At 40.6% G+C, this 21,198-nt stretch overlaps 1 protein-coding gene across 5 annotated transcripts in view; it reads left to right on the top strand.

Moving 5' to 3' along the window:
• RYR3 (ryanodine receptor 3) overlaps positions 1-21,198 on the top strand; it is a 684,284-nt gene that overhangs the window by 575,218 nt on the left and 87,868 nt on the right. For all 5 annotated transcript variants that reach the window (XM_044272379.1, XM_044272378.1, XM_044272377.1 and 2 more), the window contains 5 exons: positions 92-180; positions 2,818-2,946; positions 7,133-7,237; positions 12,700-12,781; positions 18,908-20,226. In XM_044272379.1, the coding sequence (XP_044128314.1) occupies positions 92-180; positions 2,818-2,946; positions 7,133-7,237; positions 12,700-12,781; positions 18,908-20,226 (1,724 nt within the window). The remainder of the gene's footprint in view (positions 1-91; positions 181-2,817; positions 2,947-7,132; positions 7,238-12,699; positions 12,782-18,907; positions 20,227-21,198) is intronic.

The raw sequence follows: 21,198 nt of genomic DNA, 5'->3' as shown, positions 1-21,198 counted from the left end.
CATGCCTTAGCAATACTCACGTCAAATAAAATGAAAAATATGCTGTATGTTGCGTCACACTACAAAAAATGTTCTGTGTTTTCTCCTTCAGACTTTCAGAACTTCCTGAGGACTCAAATGGGGAATACGACAACAGTGAATATTATCATTAGCACGGTGGATTACCTTCTACGCCTGCAGGTAACCAGAAGTGTTTGTTTTTTTCTTTTTCCCTATAATTCACTGTTTTGGAAAGCTTCCTTATAGTGAGTGACCTGATGTGCACTGCGTGTCCTGTGTTGGATAGATGCTGAGCAAACCACTAATCATCTGCCTCTAAGGCCCTTTCAGATAAGCAATGTTAAATTCATTCATGTTCCGGCAGGTAAACGCGTACAAGCTTGTAAACGGATCGCACACAAATTGTGACCTTTGCAGAAAATCTATGTAAATTGCCATGTTGACTTTAATGGGTCAGTGTTCAGTGGGGGTGCCATCTGTTCTATATTCAGACAGCACCCAAATGGGAAAATCATTAGTCTTTATAAGCACTTACATGATTCCCTTTTGACAGTGATCTTAACCTACAGCTGATAAGAGGACATGTGACATACGGGCTATGGCCCATGGTATATACTCCATATACTGTAACAGCAAACTATATTACTTTCTGCTGAGGAAAAGGGAGACAAATAAGAAGCAATCAGAAAAGAGAACAAGTATGAGCGAGAACAGAAATCTCTGCTAAATCTGCTCCGCTCAAGTATGTTTAATCAACAGGTTTATTGTGGTTTGGTCGAAGCCCATACAATAGGAATTTGATTCCCTTTATAACGCATGAGGATATTTTACATCTGCTACTATTATCATCATCAGAAATGGGATATTGTTTGCAGTTAACCCTATAATAATGGATGTGTTTGATGTGATAAGGAAGGATCAAAACAGTAAGAGCAATTTCCAAAAAAGATTAAAAAAACAAATAAAACACCCACAAAGCACAGTAACAAGCAGCTAACAAACTATTTTTGCTCCTTTTCTTCTGTGAATTTCTACGTTCATATTACCTCCATACTGCACTTCCGCTTGCAGCTGCACAGAGGCCGAATTTTAAAGCCGAGTATTACAAAATCACAGCACCACATGTGTTCTTTTAGTTCTGCAACATTTATAGTATATAGAATTATTAAACATAAGAGTGATCTCCTACAGTGATATTACCATATGTGATTGCCCAAAGATGCCCTATCTTTGTAGAATGCCTTGTAGAACGATCCTGCCAATGTCGATATCCTTTACTTCCCCATAGAACAGTCTTGGCAAGGAAGGAAGTCATTGGCACCTGCATAAAGAATGCAACAAACTGTCCTGTCTCTTTAGGAAGGAAAATCTGGAGATCAAATTAAACAGCACTTTATTTTCCTTTATGAGAACATGTCAAAGGGGCATTTATTTTCTTAAAAAGGTTCTCAAAGACCGGGAACCCCTTTTCATATGGCCGGACAGGGGGTAGGAGTTAGAAAAAAACTCACCTGTCACAGATGCTCTAGCTCCAGCGCCAAGCTCCATTCTCTTCTGCTTCTGGTCCCCGCTGGACTAGAAGTGTGCTGTGCGTGTAGATGACAAATCACACTTCTGGTCCTCTTAGAGAAAGGGGTTATCCAATAGTATAAATACCCCCCACAATGCCCGGGCCACTCCTATAGACGATACTTACCAGGTCCCCGGCACCCACGTCCCCTCCGGATCCCTGCACGGCCACTGCTGCGTCACCCGCGATGCTAGGGAGGCTGGTTACCATTGCAGCTTGCTATTGGCTGCTCCCACTGTCGCCAGATGTTTTGATCCACGAGATAGGGAGATGCAACAGTGGCCGAACAGCGATCTGGAGAGACGCGGATGCTGGAGACCAGGTACGTATCGTCTATAGGAGGGGCCGGGCATTGTGGAGGGAATTTGTACTATTGGATAATCCCTTTAAGTTATTTTTTGAACTACAGTTACCAGGCAGGATCCAACAAAATAGGAATCAGATTCTGATTTTGACATTAAAAAAACATATGGACAGCAAGTGTTCCATAAGGGTAACTACTGCATGAGACAATGGCTATAAAATGAATGTCCACCCTTGAACACGGTTTAGATATCTGCAAAATTCTGTGCTTTTTAATATGTGTAGCAGATAGAGCTCAGCGTTGACTAGGGTGAACTTACTGCATACTGTTTGTATATTACTCTCAATAATACTATATACAGTGAGCTCCTGAGCTCACCCTAGTGATGGCTCAAGGCAGCCAAAATGTTTGTGCAGAGTATTCGGAGCTCTGTATCAGGAAAAACAGAGTTCTGACCACTATAAAGAATTGGCACATAATATTAGAGCCAACAATGGTATGCTGCTAAAAGGTTATGGTTTATAATAGCTTAAAGGGAATCTGTCACCCCAATACTGGAATATTTTCTACAGTAATACATGAGTAGTACTGCAGATAAGGAGTCCATATCACTATTTTTTAGTTTCCTACTTCCCTGCTGTTGGCGCTCATATCTGCATTGACATACACAGTCCAGACTGCTATGATGTTCAGACATAATGGGGAGGACTCGGGTGCACATGGAAGTCCTGACAATGTATTTCACGCAACTCTGTGAGCTGACAGCAAAGACAGTAGGAAAATAAAGACTAGTCCTCTGGACTCCTTATGTGCAGTACGGCCCAAGATCAGGGTCACAGATTATCTTTAAATATGTCTGATAGATGGGGGTCCTCCAGCCCCTGTTTGGCGTAGTCCCATCCGTTTATCATGTTCAGCTACAGCTAATGTGTTTTCTCTGCAGGAATCTATCAGTGACTTCTACTGGTACTACTCAGGGAAGGATGTGATTGATGAATCTGGGCAGCACAACTTCTCAAAGTCTCTTGCTGTGACCAAACAAATATTTAATTCGCTCACAGAATACATTCAGGTAAGTCTAAGGCTGTGTTTTTGCAAATAGTGTACCATCCACTTTGTTTTCCTATTAAACCAGTGACCTGAAACAAATTGTGTGTTTAATGTCTGGGAGAACTGGGCAGCAGCAGTCATGAGACTTGAATAAACACTTTGTGATTGGTATGGACTGTTAATGGTTTAGTTGCTGGTACAGTATGTTTTATAGTTAAATTGCAGGCTTCTGCTCTTCAGAAGGCAAATATATTTAGCTTATTGGCATAGCCAGCATGGCTCGCATATATCAGAGGCTTAAAGGGAACCTGTCACTTTGAACATGGTGTTGGATCTACAGGCAGTATGTTATAGAGAAGAAGTTGTGCAGATTGATATCTAGTTTTATGGGCTTCAGGGTCCAGTGGATGGTCCTTACCAGTGATTGACAGCCTTCCATCAATTACATACTGATGACCTATCTGGAGGATAGGTGCTCAGTAAAAAGAACTCTCAGAAAAACCCTTTTACTCTAAATAAGAAACGGGAAAGAAAATAAATAGGGCTCTATATAGTTGTGAAAAAAATAATAATTAGTAAGCGCAATTTTGGCACGGATGCCATTCCAGTCTGCCAGGGGCCGCATGTGTTCTTCCTCCCATTGTTTTCAATGGGAGTCAGCGGTAAAGTCAGCAGTTTAAAGCTGCAACCATGCCAGGATTGATCATGTCTTTTCTTGGCGCGGTGTGCAGACAGACACCGCTTGAAGCTGCAACACCTGTCTGCTCGCAACTTAGTGCCATTGAATCTAGATATGTCATTTTTATAATGCAAATCACAAGTATTTCCCCATAATAGTGCAAAGTGTGCCAGCTCTTGATACTAACTGGGTGCAGTCACCCTCCACCCTGCCCCTCTTTGCCCTGCTTCTTGAATAAGATGGGTGTGGATTGATTCTGGCAGTGTATACATGGAGGACTCCTAAGCTTGGTAATATCATTGAGAGGACTCCTTGGTGCAATTGATTGTAGACATAGAAATGAACAGGCGGCACTCACCACTAAAGTCATCAATCTTCTTTATTGATCAATATGAGTAGAAATAAAAACAGGGCTTGGGCGGACTCGCATCTCCCAGAACGCTAGGTAGCGACGGCCGTTTCGCGCAACTGCGCTTATTCCGCGCTTCTTCAGTAGCCAGAAGAAGCACAGTTGCGCGAAACGGCCGTCGCTACTTAGCGTTCTGGGAGATGCGAGTCCGCCCCAGCCCTGTTTTTATCTCTACTCATATTGATCAATAAAGAAGATTGATGACTTCAGTGGTGAGTGCCGCCTGTTCATTTCTATGTCTACAATCAATTGTTAAAGCTGTATCTCCTTCAAGGCAGTGCACCACATACACTGTATTTAACAAGGTATCAGAAGTTTGGGTGGAGAAAGTACTGAGCGGTTCCGCCTGTGGCTTTTATGTCTCTGTGTTTTATAAATGGACTCCTTGGTGCTTCAGCATGTGGACCAATTGCAGGGATCTGTACTAGCTACAGTAGCTAGATGCCAGACAAATGTCACATATGGTGAATCAGGATGGTTATATTCTCTGAAGAGCCATTACCTTATTCATTGCACAGAATAATTACTTTACAGTATGATCCAGCATCCACCATCCTAAACCCTTACCAAAATCACATTGGTAGCGGGGAGGGAGATTGCAGTTAATTTTGGTAAAACCTGAATTTTCAGTTTTTCAATGGAGCAAGATTTAATTGAGCGTAACTCATTTATTACTATTTATTTCCCTTTGTCAAATTCTCTCAAGGGTTTATTATCCTCGGTTGACATTTTAGTATTTTTAGATTACTTTAGGTTCGAAAGAAAAGCTGTTAGTTCTGTGCTCTCTAAAGAATGATGCTGGCATTATTTAATAGAGCTGGGGGTAAGATTCTTTCTGACAGAGAGGGAATCAATAGAGAATGACAGCAGACAATGCAAGCTGACATTTCTTTCTACATGAGCCCAAGTACATGAAGCATCACATATAAAGCACAATATTCACCACCATTATGGATAAATGAAAGCCTGCTGTGTTTGATCATCAGTGATTTTTAAGAAGAATTTACACATTGGACGTGTACAATACCCACTTTTATCTATTATCTGTCACATGTAAAAATATATATGTGGCCATGTAGTGTGTACAGAACTAAAGTAAGGTACATGCCACCCTACAGTGCAAAGATAGGGGTAGGCGACCACATAAGGTGCAATTTATCAATAAAACAAAACAACACTCTGCCTTTTCAATTCCTTCCTACAACCTGCTGGACACTAAATGGATTATAATGCTGTATGAAACAACAATACATACATGTGTGGGCGTTACATGTAATAGCAATAACATGCATGTTCAGCAGATCCAAATGTGTATGCCATGAAGTAAATGAGAGCTTTTACCTGTGGTAGCAACCTACATGTATCCTGCAGAACTTTAGGGACTGAAACCCCTGTTAGGGCACCAAACAGACTATTCTGCCCCTGCCCCCCTCGATGCGGACATATCTTATCACTATATGCCACATATAATACCATAACCTGCATCCTACTCTATAACAAACTCTAGCCATACATATTTCCCTGATCTCTCTACAAACAGGTCTTCTCATCTTGGCCTTGTGTGTTTGATCACCAGGACAGAGGTGGACAAGCTGCTGGCAGTCCTCTCGGTCAGCACCTATTTGGGTGTTTGATCCTAAGCTTGGTAATATCATTGAGAGGACTCCGTGCAATTGATTGTAGACATAAAAATGAACAGGCGGCACTCACCACTGAAGTCATCAATCATCTTTATTCATCAATATGAGTAGAGATAAAAACAGGACTGGGGCGGACTCGCATCTCCCAGAACGATACAGCACATTGGGTGTTTGATCCTTGGACATCTGCAATAGGGAGCAGTGGGGATTCCACATACATTCAATTTTCACTGGATCCCACTACTTTAGTGTGTATGAGTACCTTTAGTATAGTGCTCTATAGTATAGTCATTTTTGATCCTTTTAATACTTTTTTGCTATATCTTCATGCTATAGGGAACATAGTGTAGTTATGGGGAATACCAAGCCCTCGCTGCTTTCATTTGAACACTGTAATCAAAATTAAGAAATTTATGAAAGGATTTGACAACTGACCTTGTAGGTGAAGACATCTGCTCTGCTCCTTCTCAGCAGCCAGGAGACCTGGCACATACAGAGTATAGTTTTGCCTGCCAGAAATTAGCTTTCATGGAATTCACAAGCAGATCTTTCCTTGATGTCTACAATCTGCATAGGAGCAGCAGTGCGTTTGTTGATGCTGTGCTGCCCGTTAACCACCGCTCATTGCACATCACAGCGTCACGTTTTTCAACACGGCCACAAAGCCTTTCTGAGAATGCTGAGTCTCACTTTTTCTTTTTTGCAGATAAGACAGGCTGGAGAAATCAGAGTACACTGTTCTGCCAAGGAAGTTTTTCATATACATATTCTGATTTGAAAGATACTTTTAACACTATACATTATGACTATATTGCTTTTGCTAAGCATATTTTAGGCAGCGCTTGTAGCTTGTATTTTATAATAAAAAATATGAAATTTATGTGCATTAAATTAAAGGAGAATTCTTGGAAACAAATGTGCAATCTGATGCCTCACTTCATACACACATCAAACGAAGCTAGGGGTGCGCCAGCCAAAATATTGACAGATACCATATCACTATGACTCAGAAGCAGCAACTTAAAGGGGTTATCCAAGTTTTTAAAAGTGACATTGAGGAAGGGGGGGGGGGGCAACTACTGGTTAGCTGTTTGAGAGGGCCACAGTTGCCTATTAATCGTTTATAATGCTCCATACTGCACAATGCTGCACTTTAAGTAGCAGCTGCTCTTGGTATTGTAGCTTTGTCCTATTCACTTTAAAAGATAAACTTTAATTGCTCTCAACGCTCTTCTGAAGAGCGCATCAAACATTTTTTTACTTTAATAAAACTTGCATATGGTACCTGTAGGAGAATCTGTCCCTAATCTCCTTGTGTGGAGCCATCTATAATACATAAGACACATCTGGCTGAGATGGGGTATTGTGGCCTCACCTCACATATGCCAAAGAGGACTAGAAAGAATCAGTCAGGTATGCTGAATTACAGCACAAATGTATTTTTCTCTCTTTCATCCAATTTACTCTCCTTTGTACACAGGGTCCCTGCATAGGTAACCAGCAGAGTTTGGCGCACAGCAGGCTGTGGGATGCAGTGGTTGGTTTCCTCCATGTTTTTGCAAACATGCAGATGAAGCTGTCACAGGTAAGAATATTGTTTGCAGTCTTTACACTAGTTGTGAAACTTTATAGTAAACATACTATTTTACCTGCTACTTAATTACTAATTGCATTTTTTTAAATGGAGTAACTGATAGTAACACGGAATTCAGAAGTTGCCATGGAAGTTTTGTAGAGCGTCTGTCCCAACAATGCAAACACCAACCACTTTGATGAGACGTTTTTCAGGTATATTCCAGACTACGCATCAAAATGGATGGTAGATTGGAGAATTTAATTTAAAAAAGAGTCGATACATTTAAATCTGCATTCTAATAGTTACATTGTAAAGTTGTAAAATGATACATGTGTTGATCTAAAGGAAGAGAAATACAAAAGCCTTATGAAGTAGCATCCCATTATTCTCAGATATAAAAAAAAACGTTATCGCTTCAAATAAGGCAAACTGAATAAATTCCTGGATGAATTAAAATGCTCATTGGATTTAGTACAGATAATTTGGTTTATCTGGTAATGTGATAAGATGAGTTCTTTCAGCAAAGACATAAAAACCCTTCTAAATTAATTTAGGAAACCATGCAAAAAGAGCACAGCTTTCCTCTAGATTTAGTGGAAGCCCCCTTATGGTTACTGGCTAAATATGAAGAGATCATAAGACTGATATCCATACCTCCCAACCCTCTCAGATCCGTGGGACAGTCCCAGATTACTTTGGCTGTCATGCAGTCCCAGGAGGGCTGTGGCATGTCCTGAGGTTTCAGATACAGTTGACTATAATGGTGTGGCAGGGAGCCATCAGCATCCTGCTCCGCCATCTGTCAGCCTGTGTGCGCCCCATGCATAGTGCAGTGATATCATCACATCTGCTGAGCGGGGCGAGAGTGCAGACCGGGGAGTGATGTGCTCTGTTCATTGGGGGAAAAGGATCTTGGTCCACTAAGTTGGCAGCACTATGGTAAGGGGGAGACTTGGGAATCATAATAAATGTGGGGGGGGTCACTCATTAAGGGGGCATAACTACTGTGTAGGACACTAAGGGAGCATTCTACTGTGAAGGGACACAAAGGGAACATAACTATTGTATGGGGTACTAAAGCTTTTGTCTCACTTCAGCAAGTGGCATTTATCATGTAGAGAAAGTAAATACAAGGCACTTACTAATGTAATGTTATTGTCCATATTGCTTCCTTTGCTGCCTTGATTTATTTTTCCATCACACTATACACTGATCATTTCCATGGTTACAACCACCCTGCAATCCATCAGTGGTGGCCGTGCTTGCACACTATAGGAAAATACTCTGGTCTTTCTTGTGGCCTTGACCGTGAGAGCGCACATAGGCTGGTGCTATTTCCTATAGTGTGCAAGCACGGGCACTGCTTCTGGATTGCATTGTGGTCATAACCATGGAAACAAGCAGAGTACAACGTGATGGAAAAATGAATCAAGCCAGCAAAGGAAGCAATATGGACAATAACAATACATTATTAAGTCCCTTGTATTAACTTTCTCTACATGATAAATGCTAATTGATGAAGTGAGACAACCTCTTTAAGCCCTTTTAGTGCCCCATACAATAGTTGCCCCCTTAGGCTACTTTCACACTTGCGTTCGGGGCTCCGCTTGTGAGTTCCGTTTGAAGGCTCTCACAAGCGGCCCTGAACGGATCCGTCCAGTCCTAATGCATTCTGAGTGGATACGTATCCGCTCAGAATGCATCAGTCTGGCACCGTCTGTCCTCCGCTCCGCTCAGAAGGCGGACACCTGAACGCTGATCTTTCCAGACTGTAAGTCACTGGGGACGGATCCGTTTGAAGTTGACACAGTATGGCTCAATTTTCAAACGGATCCGTCCCCCATTGACTTTCAATGTAAAGTCAAAACGGATCCGTTTGCACTATCATTTTTTTGTTCATGGTAATGCAAACGGATCCGTTCTGAACGGAGCCACCGTCTGCATTAATATGAGCGGATCCGTTCAGAACGGATCCGATCGAACGCTAGTGTGAAAGTAGCCTAAAGTGAGTGACAGTCCACATTAATTATGCTCCTTACAATAGTGCTTCCCTCTTCATGCTCCCTCCCAACAGTGCTGTCCCCTTAGAGCCCCCCTTACAATAGTGCTGCCAACTTAGTGCACCCTTTACAATAGGGAAGCCCCTGTAATAAAAAAAAGAAAAAAGGCAATGTTCACCAATATCCTTTCCTCCAATGAACAGAGCACATCAGTCCCTGTGGGGGCATAAGAGCATGAGTATTGTGAAAGAAGCACTGAGAGAGCATTACTGCTGTGCCGAGGCACTAAGGGAACATTCTATTGTGAAAGAGCATAACTACTATGTGGAGGCACAAAGAGGACTAGGCAGGATTGGGCAAGTATAGATATACATTGAGCTGAGTTAGAGGCATGGCTTAGTGTAAAGGATGTATTAGACACCCCTAGGCCGTAGACGATTGTCAGGGAAGCGTTCCTTCCCAGCAATCATCAGATAGCTAGAGGAGGACACTGCTGCTATTGCATGCAGCGATGTTCTCTGTGGCATGGGGAGGAGTGATCGCTATGCTATCGCTCATCCCCATGCAGGGCAGCCGTGTGGCGGTGGCAGATCAATATTAAGCAGCACGATCTTCCCCCGGAACAATTGTGATTTTTAATCATGCTCCTTTGGAGGCAGTATTAGACTGCCAGATGATTGCTAATGAGCATTCATAGGAACACTCATTAGCAATAATCTGCTAGAAGATCTGCCTGTCTAATACACCCTTAATTAAAAACAAGTTTGAGCAGTGGCTATGCACAATGCTGATTTTGTCCCTTTTATGGGCGTTTTAAAAGTTGGATGGTATGGATCTCTGTATTGACACTTGATATATGGTATACATGTAACCAGATTTTCTATAAGCTATATAACATTGAATATGTTAATCTTCCTTTACGGCTACAATCCACATTAATGGGAGTATGACTTCCAAAGATAGCTGTAACAAAGTGACTGCAGTGCTATGGATGTCATTGTTTCTCCTGTTTTGACCCACTCATTTTTTGTTTTGAAGGCTGCTGTGTCAGCCATTGACTAGAGACATGTAGCATAGCCCTTTCCTAGTGCTGCTGTCAAAGCGTTCTAGTGATTGCCAAGGGATACGGTTTTAACATCCTATTTAAAGGGGAATTCTGGTAGGGGATAACTATTATATAGGTGGTACCCCCAACTGATCACAAAAACATGGGCCCCATGCTCCAGAGGGTCCCCTAAAGTGAAGAGAATGCCAGGTCCAGCTTGCACAAAGCCCCTCCATTCATCTTTATAGGACCCCAGTAGATAGCATACTGCACTCAGCTTTTTTCCGGCAGGTCCTATAGAAATAAATGGAGCAGCAATGTGCATGCTTATCTTGGCACTCTGTTCATTTTGGGGTGCCTCTGGGTTACAGGGCCTTCATTCCCATGATCCATATACTGTGGATAGGGGATAACTTGAAATTACTACAATACCCCTTTCATTACTTAAAGGGCCTTTGTCACCCTCCAAAACTCATTTTTCATTTTTGGGCATATTAAAATCCTTATTGTACGACTATTCCCTATATAGGGCTCTTACCTTGTTCTGTGGCTTCGTTTCATAAAAAATAGAGCTTTTAAAATATGCAAATTACTTCACTACAAGCAATCGGGGCGTCTGCTTGCTGGAAGCTGCCGCATCCTCCTTTTAAAAAAACGCCCCCCCTCCTCCAGTTGATTGACAGGGCCAGCGAGCGCTCTCCTCCTCCTCCGGCTGGCCCTGTCTGCAATTCAAATGCCGCGCCTGCACCTTACGTGTCTTCATTCGGCGCAGGCGCTCTGAGAGAAGGACGCTCGCTTCCTCAGCACTCCCTCAGTGCGCCTGCGCCGATGACATCACCTCTAAACCCGAAAGGCGCAGGCGCGGGATTTGAATTGCAGACAGGGCCAGCCGGAGGAGGAGAGCTCTCGCTGGCCCTGTCAATCAACTGGGGGAGGGGGCCTTTTTTTAAAAGGAGGATGCGGCGGCTACCAGCAAGTAGACGCCCTACTTGGTGGTTGTAAAGTAATTTGCATATTTTAAAAGCTCGATTTTTAATGAAACGAAGCCACAGAACAAGGTAAGAGCCCTATATATAGGGAATGGTCATACAATAAGGATTTTAATATGCCCAAAAATGAAAAATGAGTTTTGGGGGGTGACAAAAGCCCTTTAATTTGCCCGCCTCTTATCTCGCTAGCTCAGTGTTCCCCAACTCCAGTCCTCAGGGCCCACCTACCAGTCATGATTTGAGAGTATCGCACAGAATGAATACCTGTGGTAAGTCCTAATGCATTGAAACTAATTATATCACCTGCTGAATACAAAGGAAATCCTAAAACCTGACCGTTAGGTAGGACCTGAGGACTGGAGTTGAGGAACATTGCTCTAGCTAATACAGCATAGGAGATCGCTCATCAGTCAGGCCTGATGAAGTTCTAGCTGAACAGAGTCAGACATACATAAAGTACTAAAACTCTGAACAACTTTGATAAGTTGTAAGGTTCCCTCCCCCTGGAGACAGACTTCTCAGTGAGTCATGGAAGAATTTGCTAATTGGAATCTGTATATGTGACTTGTTGAATAATTGCAGCACAGGAAAAACAGCTCTTTGGTTCAAGTCTTTTGCAAAACCTTTAATGACCCTCATAGATGGCAGCTCATCTACTAGTGTCTCCCATGGGGCTTCAAATTCCCTGTATTGTCATGATTATACTATTCTGCGGTGTGCATCTGGGTTTTGATCGACATAAAACCTGTTAAGCTGACAAGTAAATCTACGTCTATGAAGACAGTGAAAATATGGCAAGAACATACTGAGCCCTCTTAAAGTTGGGTGTCAAATATCTGTTTAACGCTGATAATTCTTCTAACAGTTATGTCCATCCATGACCAGAATAATTTAGGCTATAAACCATATAGGACACAGAATATAGATTGCCCATTCTAATCTATTATAAGAATGGACCGTAGTTTGAGAGTTTATTCCATGATTAATGTAAAACATGAAAATCTATATAGTACATGACAGTCTTTCTAACAAACGTAGACCCAGCCCTGTACCTCACATGGATCCAGATATCTCCTCATTCATTGCTCCAATTGTTCTGCTAGAGCTGGCGGCTTAGGGGGTGTGCACTTTCTCAGTGGGGCATGTTCTTTGTACTGCAGCTGGTGGCACTTGAAGGATGGAATGGAGCATGCGCTTCCATCTCAGTGAGCTGGACAGAGAATAAAAAAAAGAGCAAACAGCAGGTGGCGCTATACAAATAGATTTCAGTGAATAACTCATTGGCTATATTACATTTTTAATTACCTGCAATTACAAAACCATTCAGACCTAGGTTCTAGGATCTAGGTTTGAAAAATGTAGAATATGGGACAACCCCTTTAACAGCTCTAAAACATATTACATATATTACAAATAGTTATTTTATTTTTCTGCAAGGATTCCAGTCAGATTGAACTCCTTAAAGAACTTCTTGATCTTCTTCAAGACATGGTGGTGATGCTGCTTTCCCTTCTAGAAGGTAAGGTTATATTAAATTGTACATAAATGTTAATCTATCTACGTACCATCTTTTGGCCCCAATAGGTCGACCACTGAACAGAGACTACTCTAGGAGGTAGCAGCCTGGTGTTTCCCCTGCAGAGAAGTCCAGATCCCTGTATAGGGGTTAAATGGTGAAGACAAGGGGGGCTACTTAGATAATGTCCTTTGGAGTAGCCCCAAATCAAATCTGTTCAGTGGTACAATGGCTTAACATCCGCTTTTGTTACAGTATGTTCCCTTTAATGGGTTTTCCAGTCCCCAGTACGCCCACCAATAGCTCACAGTTGGATTCTTTCTCCACCTAAGGCCAGACACAAACAATCAAGTTCAATGCGAGAAACTTGCTGCGTCCCCTTCTGAACTCTGCTCCTCTGACAGTATTGTGCAGCATTACAATGATGTATAATGCTGTGTGACCCTGAGAGACCTGGAACCCACTGAATTACACTGACAGCATTATGTCGGTGTTAATTCAATAGATTCCAGGTCTCGCAGGAACAAGCAGCCTTATAAATCATTGTAATGCCGTGCAGTCAGAGGAGCAGAGTTTCGAATGGGAACTCCCACTGCCACATGCAGAAAGTTTCTCACATTGATCTTGCTTGTCTGTGTCTGGCCTAAGAATGAGCTGAGTGTTTTCCCAGAAAACGGTGTAAATACAGCACTTTTGCTATGCACGCCAGGTTCAGTATTGGCTATTAACATTCGGGTTATAGCACCTCATAAAAATTGGAAGACTACATCTGTAAGATATATAAAATTATTATGCATTGTGCCAGATGCTGACCAATTGCAGAAAGCTGATATGTTGTGTTGGATTCTGTTGGTCGATGATGGCTGCTGTGGCTGAAAAAAAATGACAGATCTGCATCCCATTAATGAAAGCCCCAAAAAAGCCACAGTTTGCAGCAGAGATCACTGAGCGAATTGTTGTCTTATAACATTGTCAACTAAAAGCACAATGTTCACAGACTAGCCATAAACTACGAGTCATACAGAAATGTGCACACCAGAATTATGGCTTCAAAAATATTAGACTCCTCTGCAAAAGGGACATAAAAAATTCCCCTTATGAGATTTTTAACCCATATTGTGTTTTGACATTGAATTACATTATTGTGTTAATGACTCCCCAGTGAAGGGTGTTGTACAATCTTGTCCCTGCTTTTCTTAATGACGCTACCATTTTGGTGTACACACAGATGGCTTTGTTTTTGTCTAATAAGAGTTATAATGCACGTAAGAGGCACAGATTGTTTAATTCAGAGAGAGCTGGTATAGTGAATAAGACTGCTTAATGTAATGATATACATAGACATAGTCATCTTTATCCTACTGAGAGAATAACTAGTTGCATTTTTCAGTGATGGATATGAAGTTAGGCAATGTCACTTATCCCCTTCAGGACATCCGCCAAACATGTATGGCGGATGTCCAGACTGGAAAATGCGCCTGCTAAGGAGCTGAGCAAGCACTGTAGTCACTGGGTGCCTGCTGTTTTTAAAAAGCAGACACCTGAAGGCAATGTCCATGATCAGCGGTGATGCGAATCACAGACATTTAACACCTCAGATGCTGAGGTCAATTGTGACCACGTCATCTGAGTGATCTTTTACTGTGACTGCTACAATCCCAGGGACCAAACCCTCCAACGGAGACATTTGGTTGTTATGGAAGCCCCAGGCCTTGTGAAGGCTCCAAGGACTGTCATAGGAAAGTACCCATGGAACCCTGCCTGTAACAGAGCTTGATAGGAACACAGTGAATCTCCCTTAGGGCTCCTGCACACGAACACCTACCGTGGGGCGGCCGCAGCGGATCACAGACTCTTTCACTTTAATGGGTCCGCGATCCGCCGGTTCCGCAAAAAGATAGGACATGTTCTATCTTTTTGCGAACGGAAGTACGGGATGTAGGGTTCCATTCCATATCATTCCGGATTTGCGGACCCATTGAAGTGAATGGGTCCGCATCCGTGATGCGGAATGCCTACGGAACGGCGCCCGTGTATTCTGGATCCGCAAATGCGGTCCGCAATGCGGCAATGGGCAGCACACATTTGTGCAATCACACGACTGTATTTCTGCAAAATATATGAACATTTTGAAAAATGCATTTCTGCAAAAAATACGGATGAAGTTCATGAGATATCCATGTTTTTTGCAGACCAGCTGTAACAATTAGTGATGAGCAAAGTTATCAAAAATTCCATTCGGCTGCTTCGCCGAATTTAATCACTTCACGTCCGGGCCATTTAGCCCCTTCCTGACGGAGCCTAATTTAGCAAATCTGACATGTGTCACTTTTTGGTAATAGCTTTGGAACACTTTTACTTATCCAAGTCATTCTGAGATTGTTCTCTCGTGACACATTGTACTTCATGACAGTGGTAAATTTGAGTCAATATATTTCACCTTTATTTATAAAATAATCCAAAATTTACAAAAAAAATTCAAAAATTCACAATTTTCAAAATTTACATTTCTCTGCTTTTAAAACAGAAAGTGATACCTCATAAAATATTTATTACTTAACATTCCCCATATGTCTACTTTATGTTGGCATAATTTTGTAAATGTCATTTTTTTTTTAAACGTTAGAAGGCTTAGAATTTTAGAAGCAATTCTTAAAATATTTAAGAAAATTTCCAAAACCCAATTTTTAAGGACCAGTTCAGGTGTGAAGTCACATAGTGGAAACCCCCAATAAATGATGCCATTGTAGAAATTACACCTGTAAAGTTACTCAAAACTGATTTTACAAACTTTGTTAACCCTTTAGGTGCTCCACAAGAATTGAAGGAAAATGCAGATGACATTTCTAAATTTCACTTTTTTGACATATTTTCCATTTTAATCCATTTTTTTTAAAAACATCAAGGGTTAACAGCCAAACAAGTTACTCAGTATTTATTACCCCATATGTGAACATAAACTGATGTAAGGGCACACAGCAGGACACAGAAGAAAAGAAGCGCTGTATGGTTTTTGGAAGGCAGATTTTGCTTTTGCTGAACTGGTTTTTAGATGCCATGTCCCATTTTAAGCCTCCCTGATGCACCCTTTAAGTAGAAACTCCCATTTTGGCAACTAGGGGATAAGGTGCCAGTTTTATTGGTACTATTTTGGGGGAAATACACCTTTTTGATCATTTGGTGTTGCAATTTTTGTGATGTAAGGTGACAAAAAATAGCTTTTTTGGCACAGTTTTTATTTTATTTTTTTAAAGGTGTTCACCTGAAGGGTTAGGTCATGTGATATTTTTATAGAGCTGATTGTTATGGAGGCGGCAATACCTAATATGTATAATTTTTTTTTTTATCGGATGGGGTGGATCATGTGATATATTTATAGAGCCGGTCATTACGGACGCAGCAATAACAAATATGTCTATTTTTAACATTTTGTTTTAATTACTTAATTGGGGGGGGGGGGGGGTTTCATGTGAAACCTTTTTTATTTTTATTTTTTACAGTGATCTAGAAGGCAGGGACACCTGGGAACTGTCTCTGCCTTTTCTCTGGGTTGCTCTGCTGTCACTGACAGCAGGAGCCCCGCTCGGCAGCTGCACAATTAGCTTGCAGCTGCCATCTCTGAATGGACATTCCAAATCGTCCATTCAGAGATAAGCATCCACCCATAGGATGTTTATATCCTATGGGTGGATGTGAAGTGGTTAACATAGAAATTCGATTTGTTACAAATTACTTTGTCACCAATCGCATTCCATTGTATGTAGCGGGCACAATGACGGGGAAAGGCGATTGTGCCGCCCCCGTCATTGGACCCCTCTGATACCGCGTTCAGCGCGGCATCTAACAATAAAATTGAGGCCTTTCAAGGGTCAATCAGGGTAAAAAAAAAATACATACTCACCTCATCCATTCGCTTTTGGAGAGGCCGTCGCAACCATCTTGATTGAAGAAACAGTGCGAAATCTTACTCAAGATTTTGCGCAGTTTCTTTAATCAAGGTGGCCATGTCGGCCTCTCTGCAAGCAAATGGATGAGAAGAATATGTTTTTTTTCACCACCATTTTAGGAAAAATATATTCGTTACCATGAAGCATGACAAAATTCGGCTTTGTGGCGAATCAAATTTTTCCTGAAATTCAGATCAAAGTCAATTTTTTTACTTTGATTCACTCATCTCTAGTAACAATGCCTATTTTTGTCCACAAAATGTTTGCAGTGCTGCAGAATGGATATGCAGATATGGACAGCACACGGTGTGCTGTCTGCATTTTTTGTGACCCCATTGAAATGAACGGGTCCGCATCTGATCCGCAAAAATGTGGATTGGATAAAGAGCAAAAATACGGTCATGTGAATGGGTCCTTAGGCTGCAATGTTAAATCATTGCAGTCTATGGGAGAAGCAATTAGATGATCACATTCTAAAGTCTAAAGTGTAAAAAAAAAAATGTAGGTGTTTTAAAAAAAAACTTCCAAAATGAATATAAAAATTCAAATCATCCCCCCTTTTGCCATTTAAAATAAAAATTATAAACATTGTTAACATTTCCAGATTTCAAAAAGCCTGTACTATTAAAATATAAATGTATTTATCCCTAATGCTTAACACTATAAGAGAAAAAAAAAATCTAATGGCTGATTTGCCACATTTTAGATGCTTCGCCTTCCCAAAAAAATAACAAATACAAAAATGGTCAAAAAGTCATACACATTCCAAAATGATATCAATAAAAACTACAGATCGCCTAACCTAAAATAGCCCTCACACAGCTCTGTAAACCTAAATCTAAAAAAGTTATAGGGGGAAGAGTATGGCAGTGCAAAGAAAAATATTTTTTGTAAGTTTCTTTTAAAGTATTAATACACAAGAAAAACTATAAAAATGTGGCATTGCTGTAATTCTACTGACTCCTAGAATGAACATAAGAAGTCAGTTTTACATAATAGGGAATGCCGTTAAAACAAAACCCATAAAACTATGACAGAATTGCGTTTTGTTTTTTCAATTCTATCTCATCTGAATTTTTTTTTCCCAGCTGCCAACTACATTGTATGGAATGTAATGCTGCCATTAGAAAGTTCAACTTGCCCGGAAAAAAAAAAAAACAAGCCCTAATATGGATATGTGAACGGACAATGCAAAAACCGAAAATTACTGTGTCCTTGGAGTTTAAGTGTGGTTGCTAATTTAGGGTAAAATATACGTATGTACATATCTGTCTGAAGGCAGGGTACACTTATGGCTATAACAAGGGCTACACACTAGGATCTTTCTCTCATATATTCTTCGTTATGGCCAATATTGCTGGAAATTGCTTGTCATAACTGAATTCCTTCATATCCAATAATACGGAAGATACTGAACACCAAATTATGGATTTACAGCCAGCTGTCTTCTCTGTGGATGATGAATAAAATCCTTTCTTATTAGCATTTTACTAACTATATTTGCATATAATTAGCATTTTAATTTCTTCTTCCCTATGAAAAAATAGAAAAGAAAAAGCAAGAGAAATTAAGCAGAAAAATTGAAGAAACTGATTCAGAGTACATTGATGATATAAGATGCACAGGAAAGATGATGCCCTCCAAAATGTAGTACAACACAATGTGATGCCTATTTCCTATTGGTGCCATCTAACGTTGGCACCAAATGTTATCTTCTTTCTCTAGTGACTATATTCACCCTACTGTAGAAAACGTGATCAATGAGAAGATACTCTACAAAACCTCAAGCACATGCATGAGCCTTTTACGTGAATACAATATGTTGACTATTCAGTTGTTATGTTGCATCTTAGAGGGAATTGCCCAGTCCGGCATGTTGGAATGGAGCAGCAGTCAAGCAGGTCCACTACTGCTCCGTTCAACCATGTGGTACTGCAGAAAATAGCCCAATACAACTTTTTTCCATCAAACTCCTTTAACGTTTTGTTCCCCTTGTGATGGTGCTGCAGGGGAATTTAATATTTAGCTCTAGTTTCCTACCAGCATGACCACCTGTAATTAGGTTTCATTTGAGAAATAAAAAGACATTGTTCATTATGTGTAGTCTACTGTTGATATTTTACTGGTTTTATTAACGTTAGTTGTTTTTAATAATTGTATTGGGCTTTATTCTATCTTGCAGGGAATGTAGTGAATGGGACTATTGGAAAACAAATGGTTGACACTCTTGTGGAGTCATCTAGTAATGTTGAAATGATACTGAAGTTCTTCGATATGTTCCTCAAGTTGAAAGATCTAACCAGCTCTGATGCTTTTAAGGAATATGACCCTGAAGGAAAGGGTATCATTTCAAAAAAAGAATTCCAAAAAGCCATGGAGGGGCAAAAACAATATGCTCAATCAGAAATTGAATTTCTTCTCTCCTGTGCAGAAGCGGATGAAAATGATATGTTTAACTATGTAGAGTTTGTAGACCGATTCCATGAACCAGCTAAAGACATTGGATTCAATGTGGCTGTCTTGTTGACCAATCTCTCAGAGCACATGCCAAATGACTCTCGGCTCCAATGTTTGCTAGACCCTGCAAACAGTGTTCTGAATTACTTTTCTCCATACTTGGGACGTATTGAGATAATGGGTGGAGCAAAACGAATAGAGAGAGTGTATTTTGAGATCAGTGAATCAAGCCGAACACAGTGGGAGAAACCACAGGTCAAGGAGTCCAAAAGACAATTTATATTTGATGTGGTCAATGAAGGTGGGGAACAGGAAAAAATGGAACTATTTGTTAACTTCTGTGAGGATACAATTTTTGAGATGCAGTTGGCATCTCAGATTTCCGAGTCAGATGCAGCTGACAGACCTGAAGAAGAGGAAGAAGAGGAACCTCACCATATGATTGAAGTTGGTGAAGAGGATGAAGAGGAGAAGTCTCTAGAATCATCATCTGCTTTTATTGTTGCATGTACAGCACTTAGGAAAAATATGTCCAACTTCTTCAAGATGTTAACCTTAAAGAACATTGGTAAACAATTTCGGAAAGTGAAAAAGATGACTATCAAAGAATTAGTCAAAGTCTTCTTTTCTTTTTTTTGGACACTGTTTGTTGGTTTATTCCAATTTGTGTTTACAATAGTATGGGGAATATTTCAGATTCTTTGGGGCACAGTGTTTGGAGGTGGCTTAGTTGAAGGGGCCAAGAATATTAAAGTAACCAAAATATTAGGAGATATGCCTGATCCCACACAATTTGGAATCCACGACGATGTCTTGGAAGCTGAAAAAGCAGATTCACTTGAAAATGCCTCATCTGCAGAGCTCGCACATCTTGTTAAAGGAGACAAAGGAGATTTGGATATGCCCGATATTTTTGGCATGCACACAAAAAAAGAAGGCTCTAAGCATGGCACAGAAATTGGTCTTGGTGATTTCTCAGAAATTGCAAGTTCAGAGAATGCAAACAGTTTGGAGAGTGCTGTACATAAGAAGAAAAAAGCTCTTGTAAGTACATTCATTTTTACACCTGTGCACATTAGTTTGTTTCTGTCGGCTTTTCATTTCTGTCCTATTTATCCATTTATACATCACTTTAGATAATGTACTTAATCATCTACGTAAATATTAGCGGTAAAGCTAGAAATAATAGTAATAGCCCAGTAGCAGGTCATAGATTTCATATAACCTTCATTATTCTCATGGCTGGTAGCTGTGCTTATTTTTTTTATATACTACACATGAATGGGATTGTGAAAACCCTATTCACTTGCATGAAAGGTGGGTTTCATATGGATTTTAGTGCAGATTCTGTGTAAAATTGTCAACATGTAAACTTCGCTTATGAGTGGAGTCCTCTCAGCTGTGGAGGACACCAGATGTCTGCTCAATCCGACTGACAAACATTGGCTTCAATGGAAATGGTTAACGTATCATGGAAGGGTTTGAGAACCCTTGATATGGTTACAAATCAGTTCAACCCATCATGCGAAGTACAATATAACTATTGTTTCCTTTCTTTTATCATGTGGTAATTTCTTAGCATTTTCTACAAACTTCACTAAGATTCTACTACAAATGTAAAGAATTTATAATGAGTGACTATGTCAGTAAAGTCCACATTGCTTTCATTGATCATATACTGCTTGACCATCTTCGTTTTCCCTTGGTGCAATATCAAAGGAAGATTATAAATATCAAGGAATGTTTAAAGTCTTTTCAGAAGCATCATGGATGTTGTGTTGAAGTTAGAGCTGGCAGTCTTTCCTCCCTCATTGTCTACAAGAATTAATGAAGCAAGCCTCGCTAGTTAGTTATGCATGTTAGTTGGCAGATGCTGTATTCTGCTGCCTTAAGGCAACAGTTAATGTCTATTTTCATCTTAATATCCACATTCCTGATGTGACGTTTAACAGTAACAATAGCCTTATCATGAAACACAAGTTACTGTATATTCTGTTGAATGGCAGAGGGACAGAT

This window comes from Bufo gargarizans, chromosome 11, assembly GCF_014858855.1.
Source record: "Bufo gargarizans isolate SCDJY-AF-19 chromosome 11, ASM1485885v1, whole genome shotgun sequence".
Lineage (NCBI taxonomy): Eukaryota > Metazoa > Chordata > Amphibia > Anura > Bufonidae > Bufo > Bufo gargarizans.
This window is presented reverse-complemented; position numbering and strand designations above follow the sequence as displayed.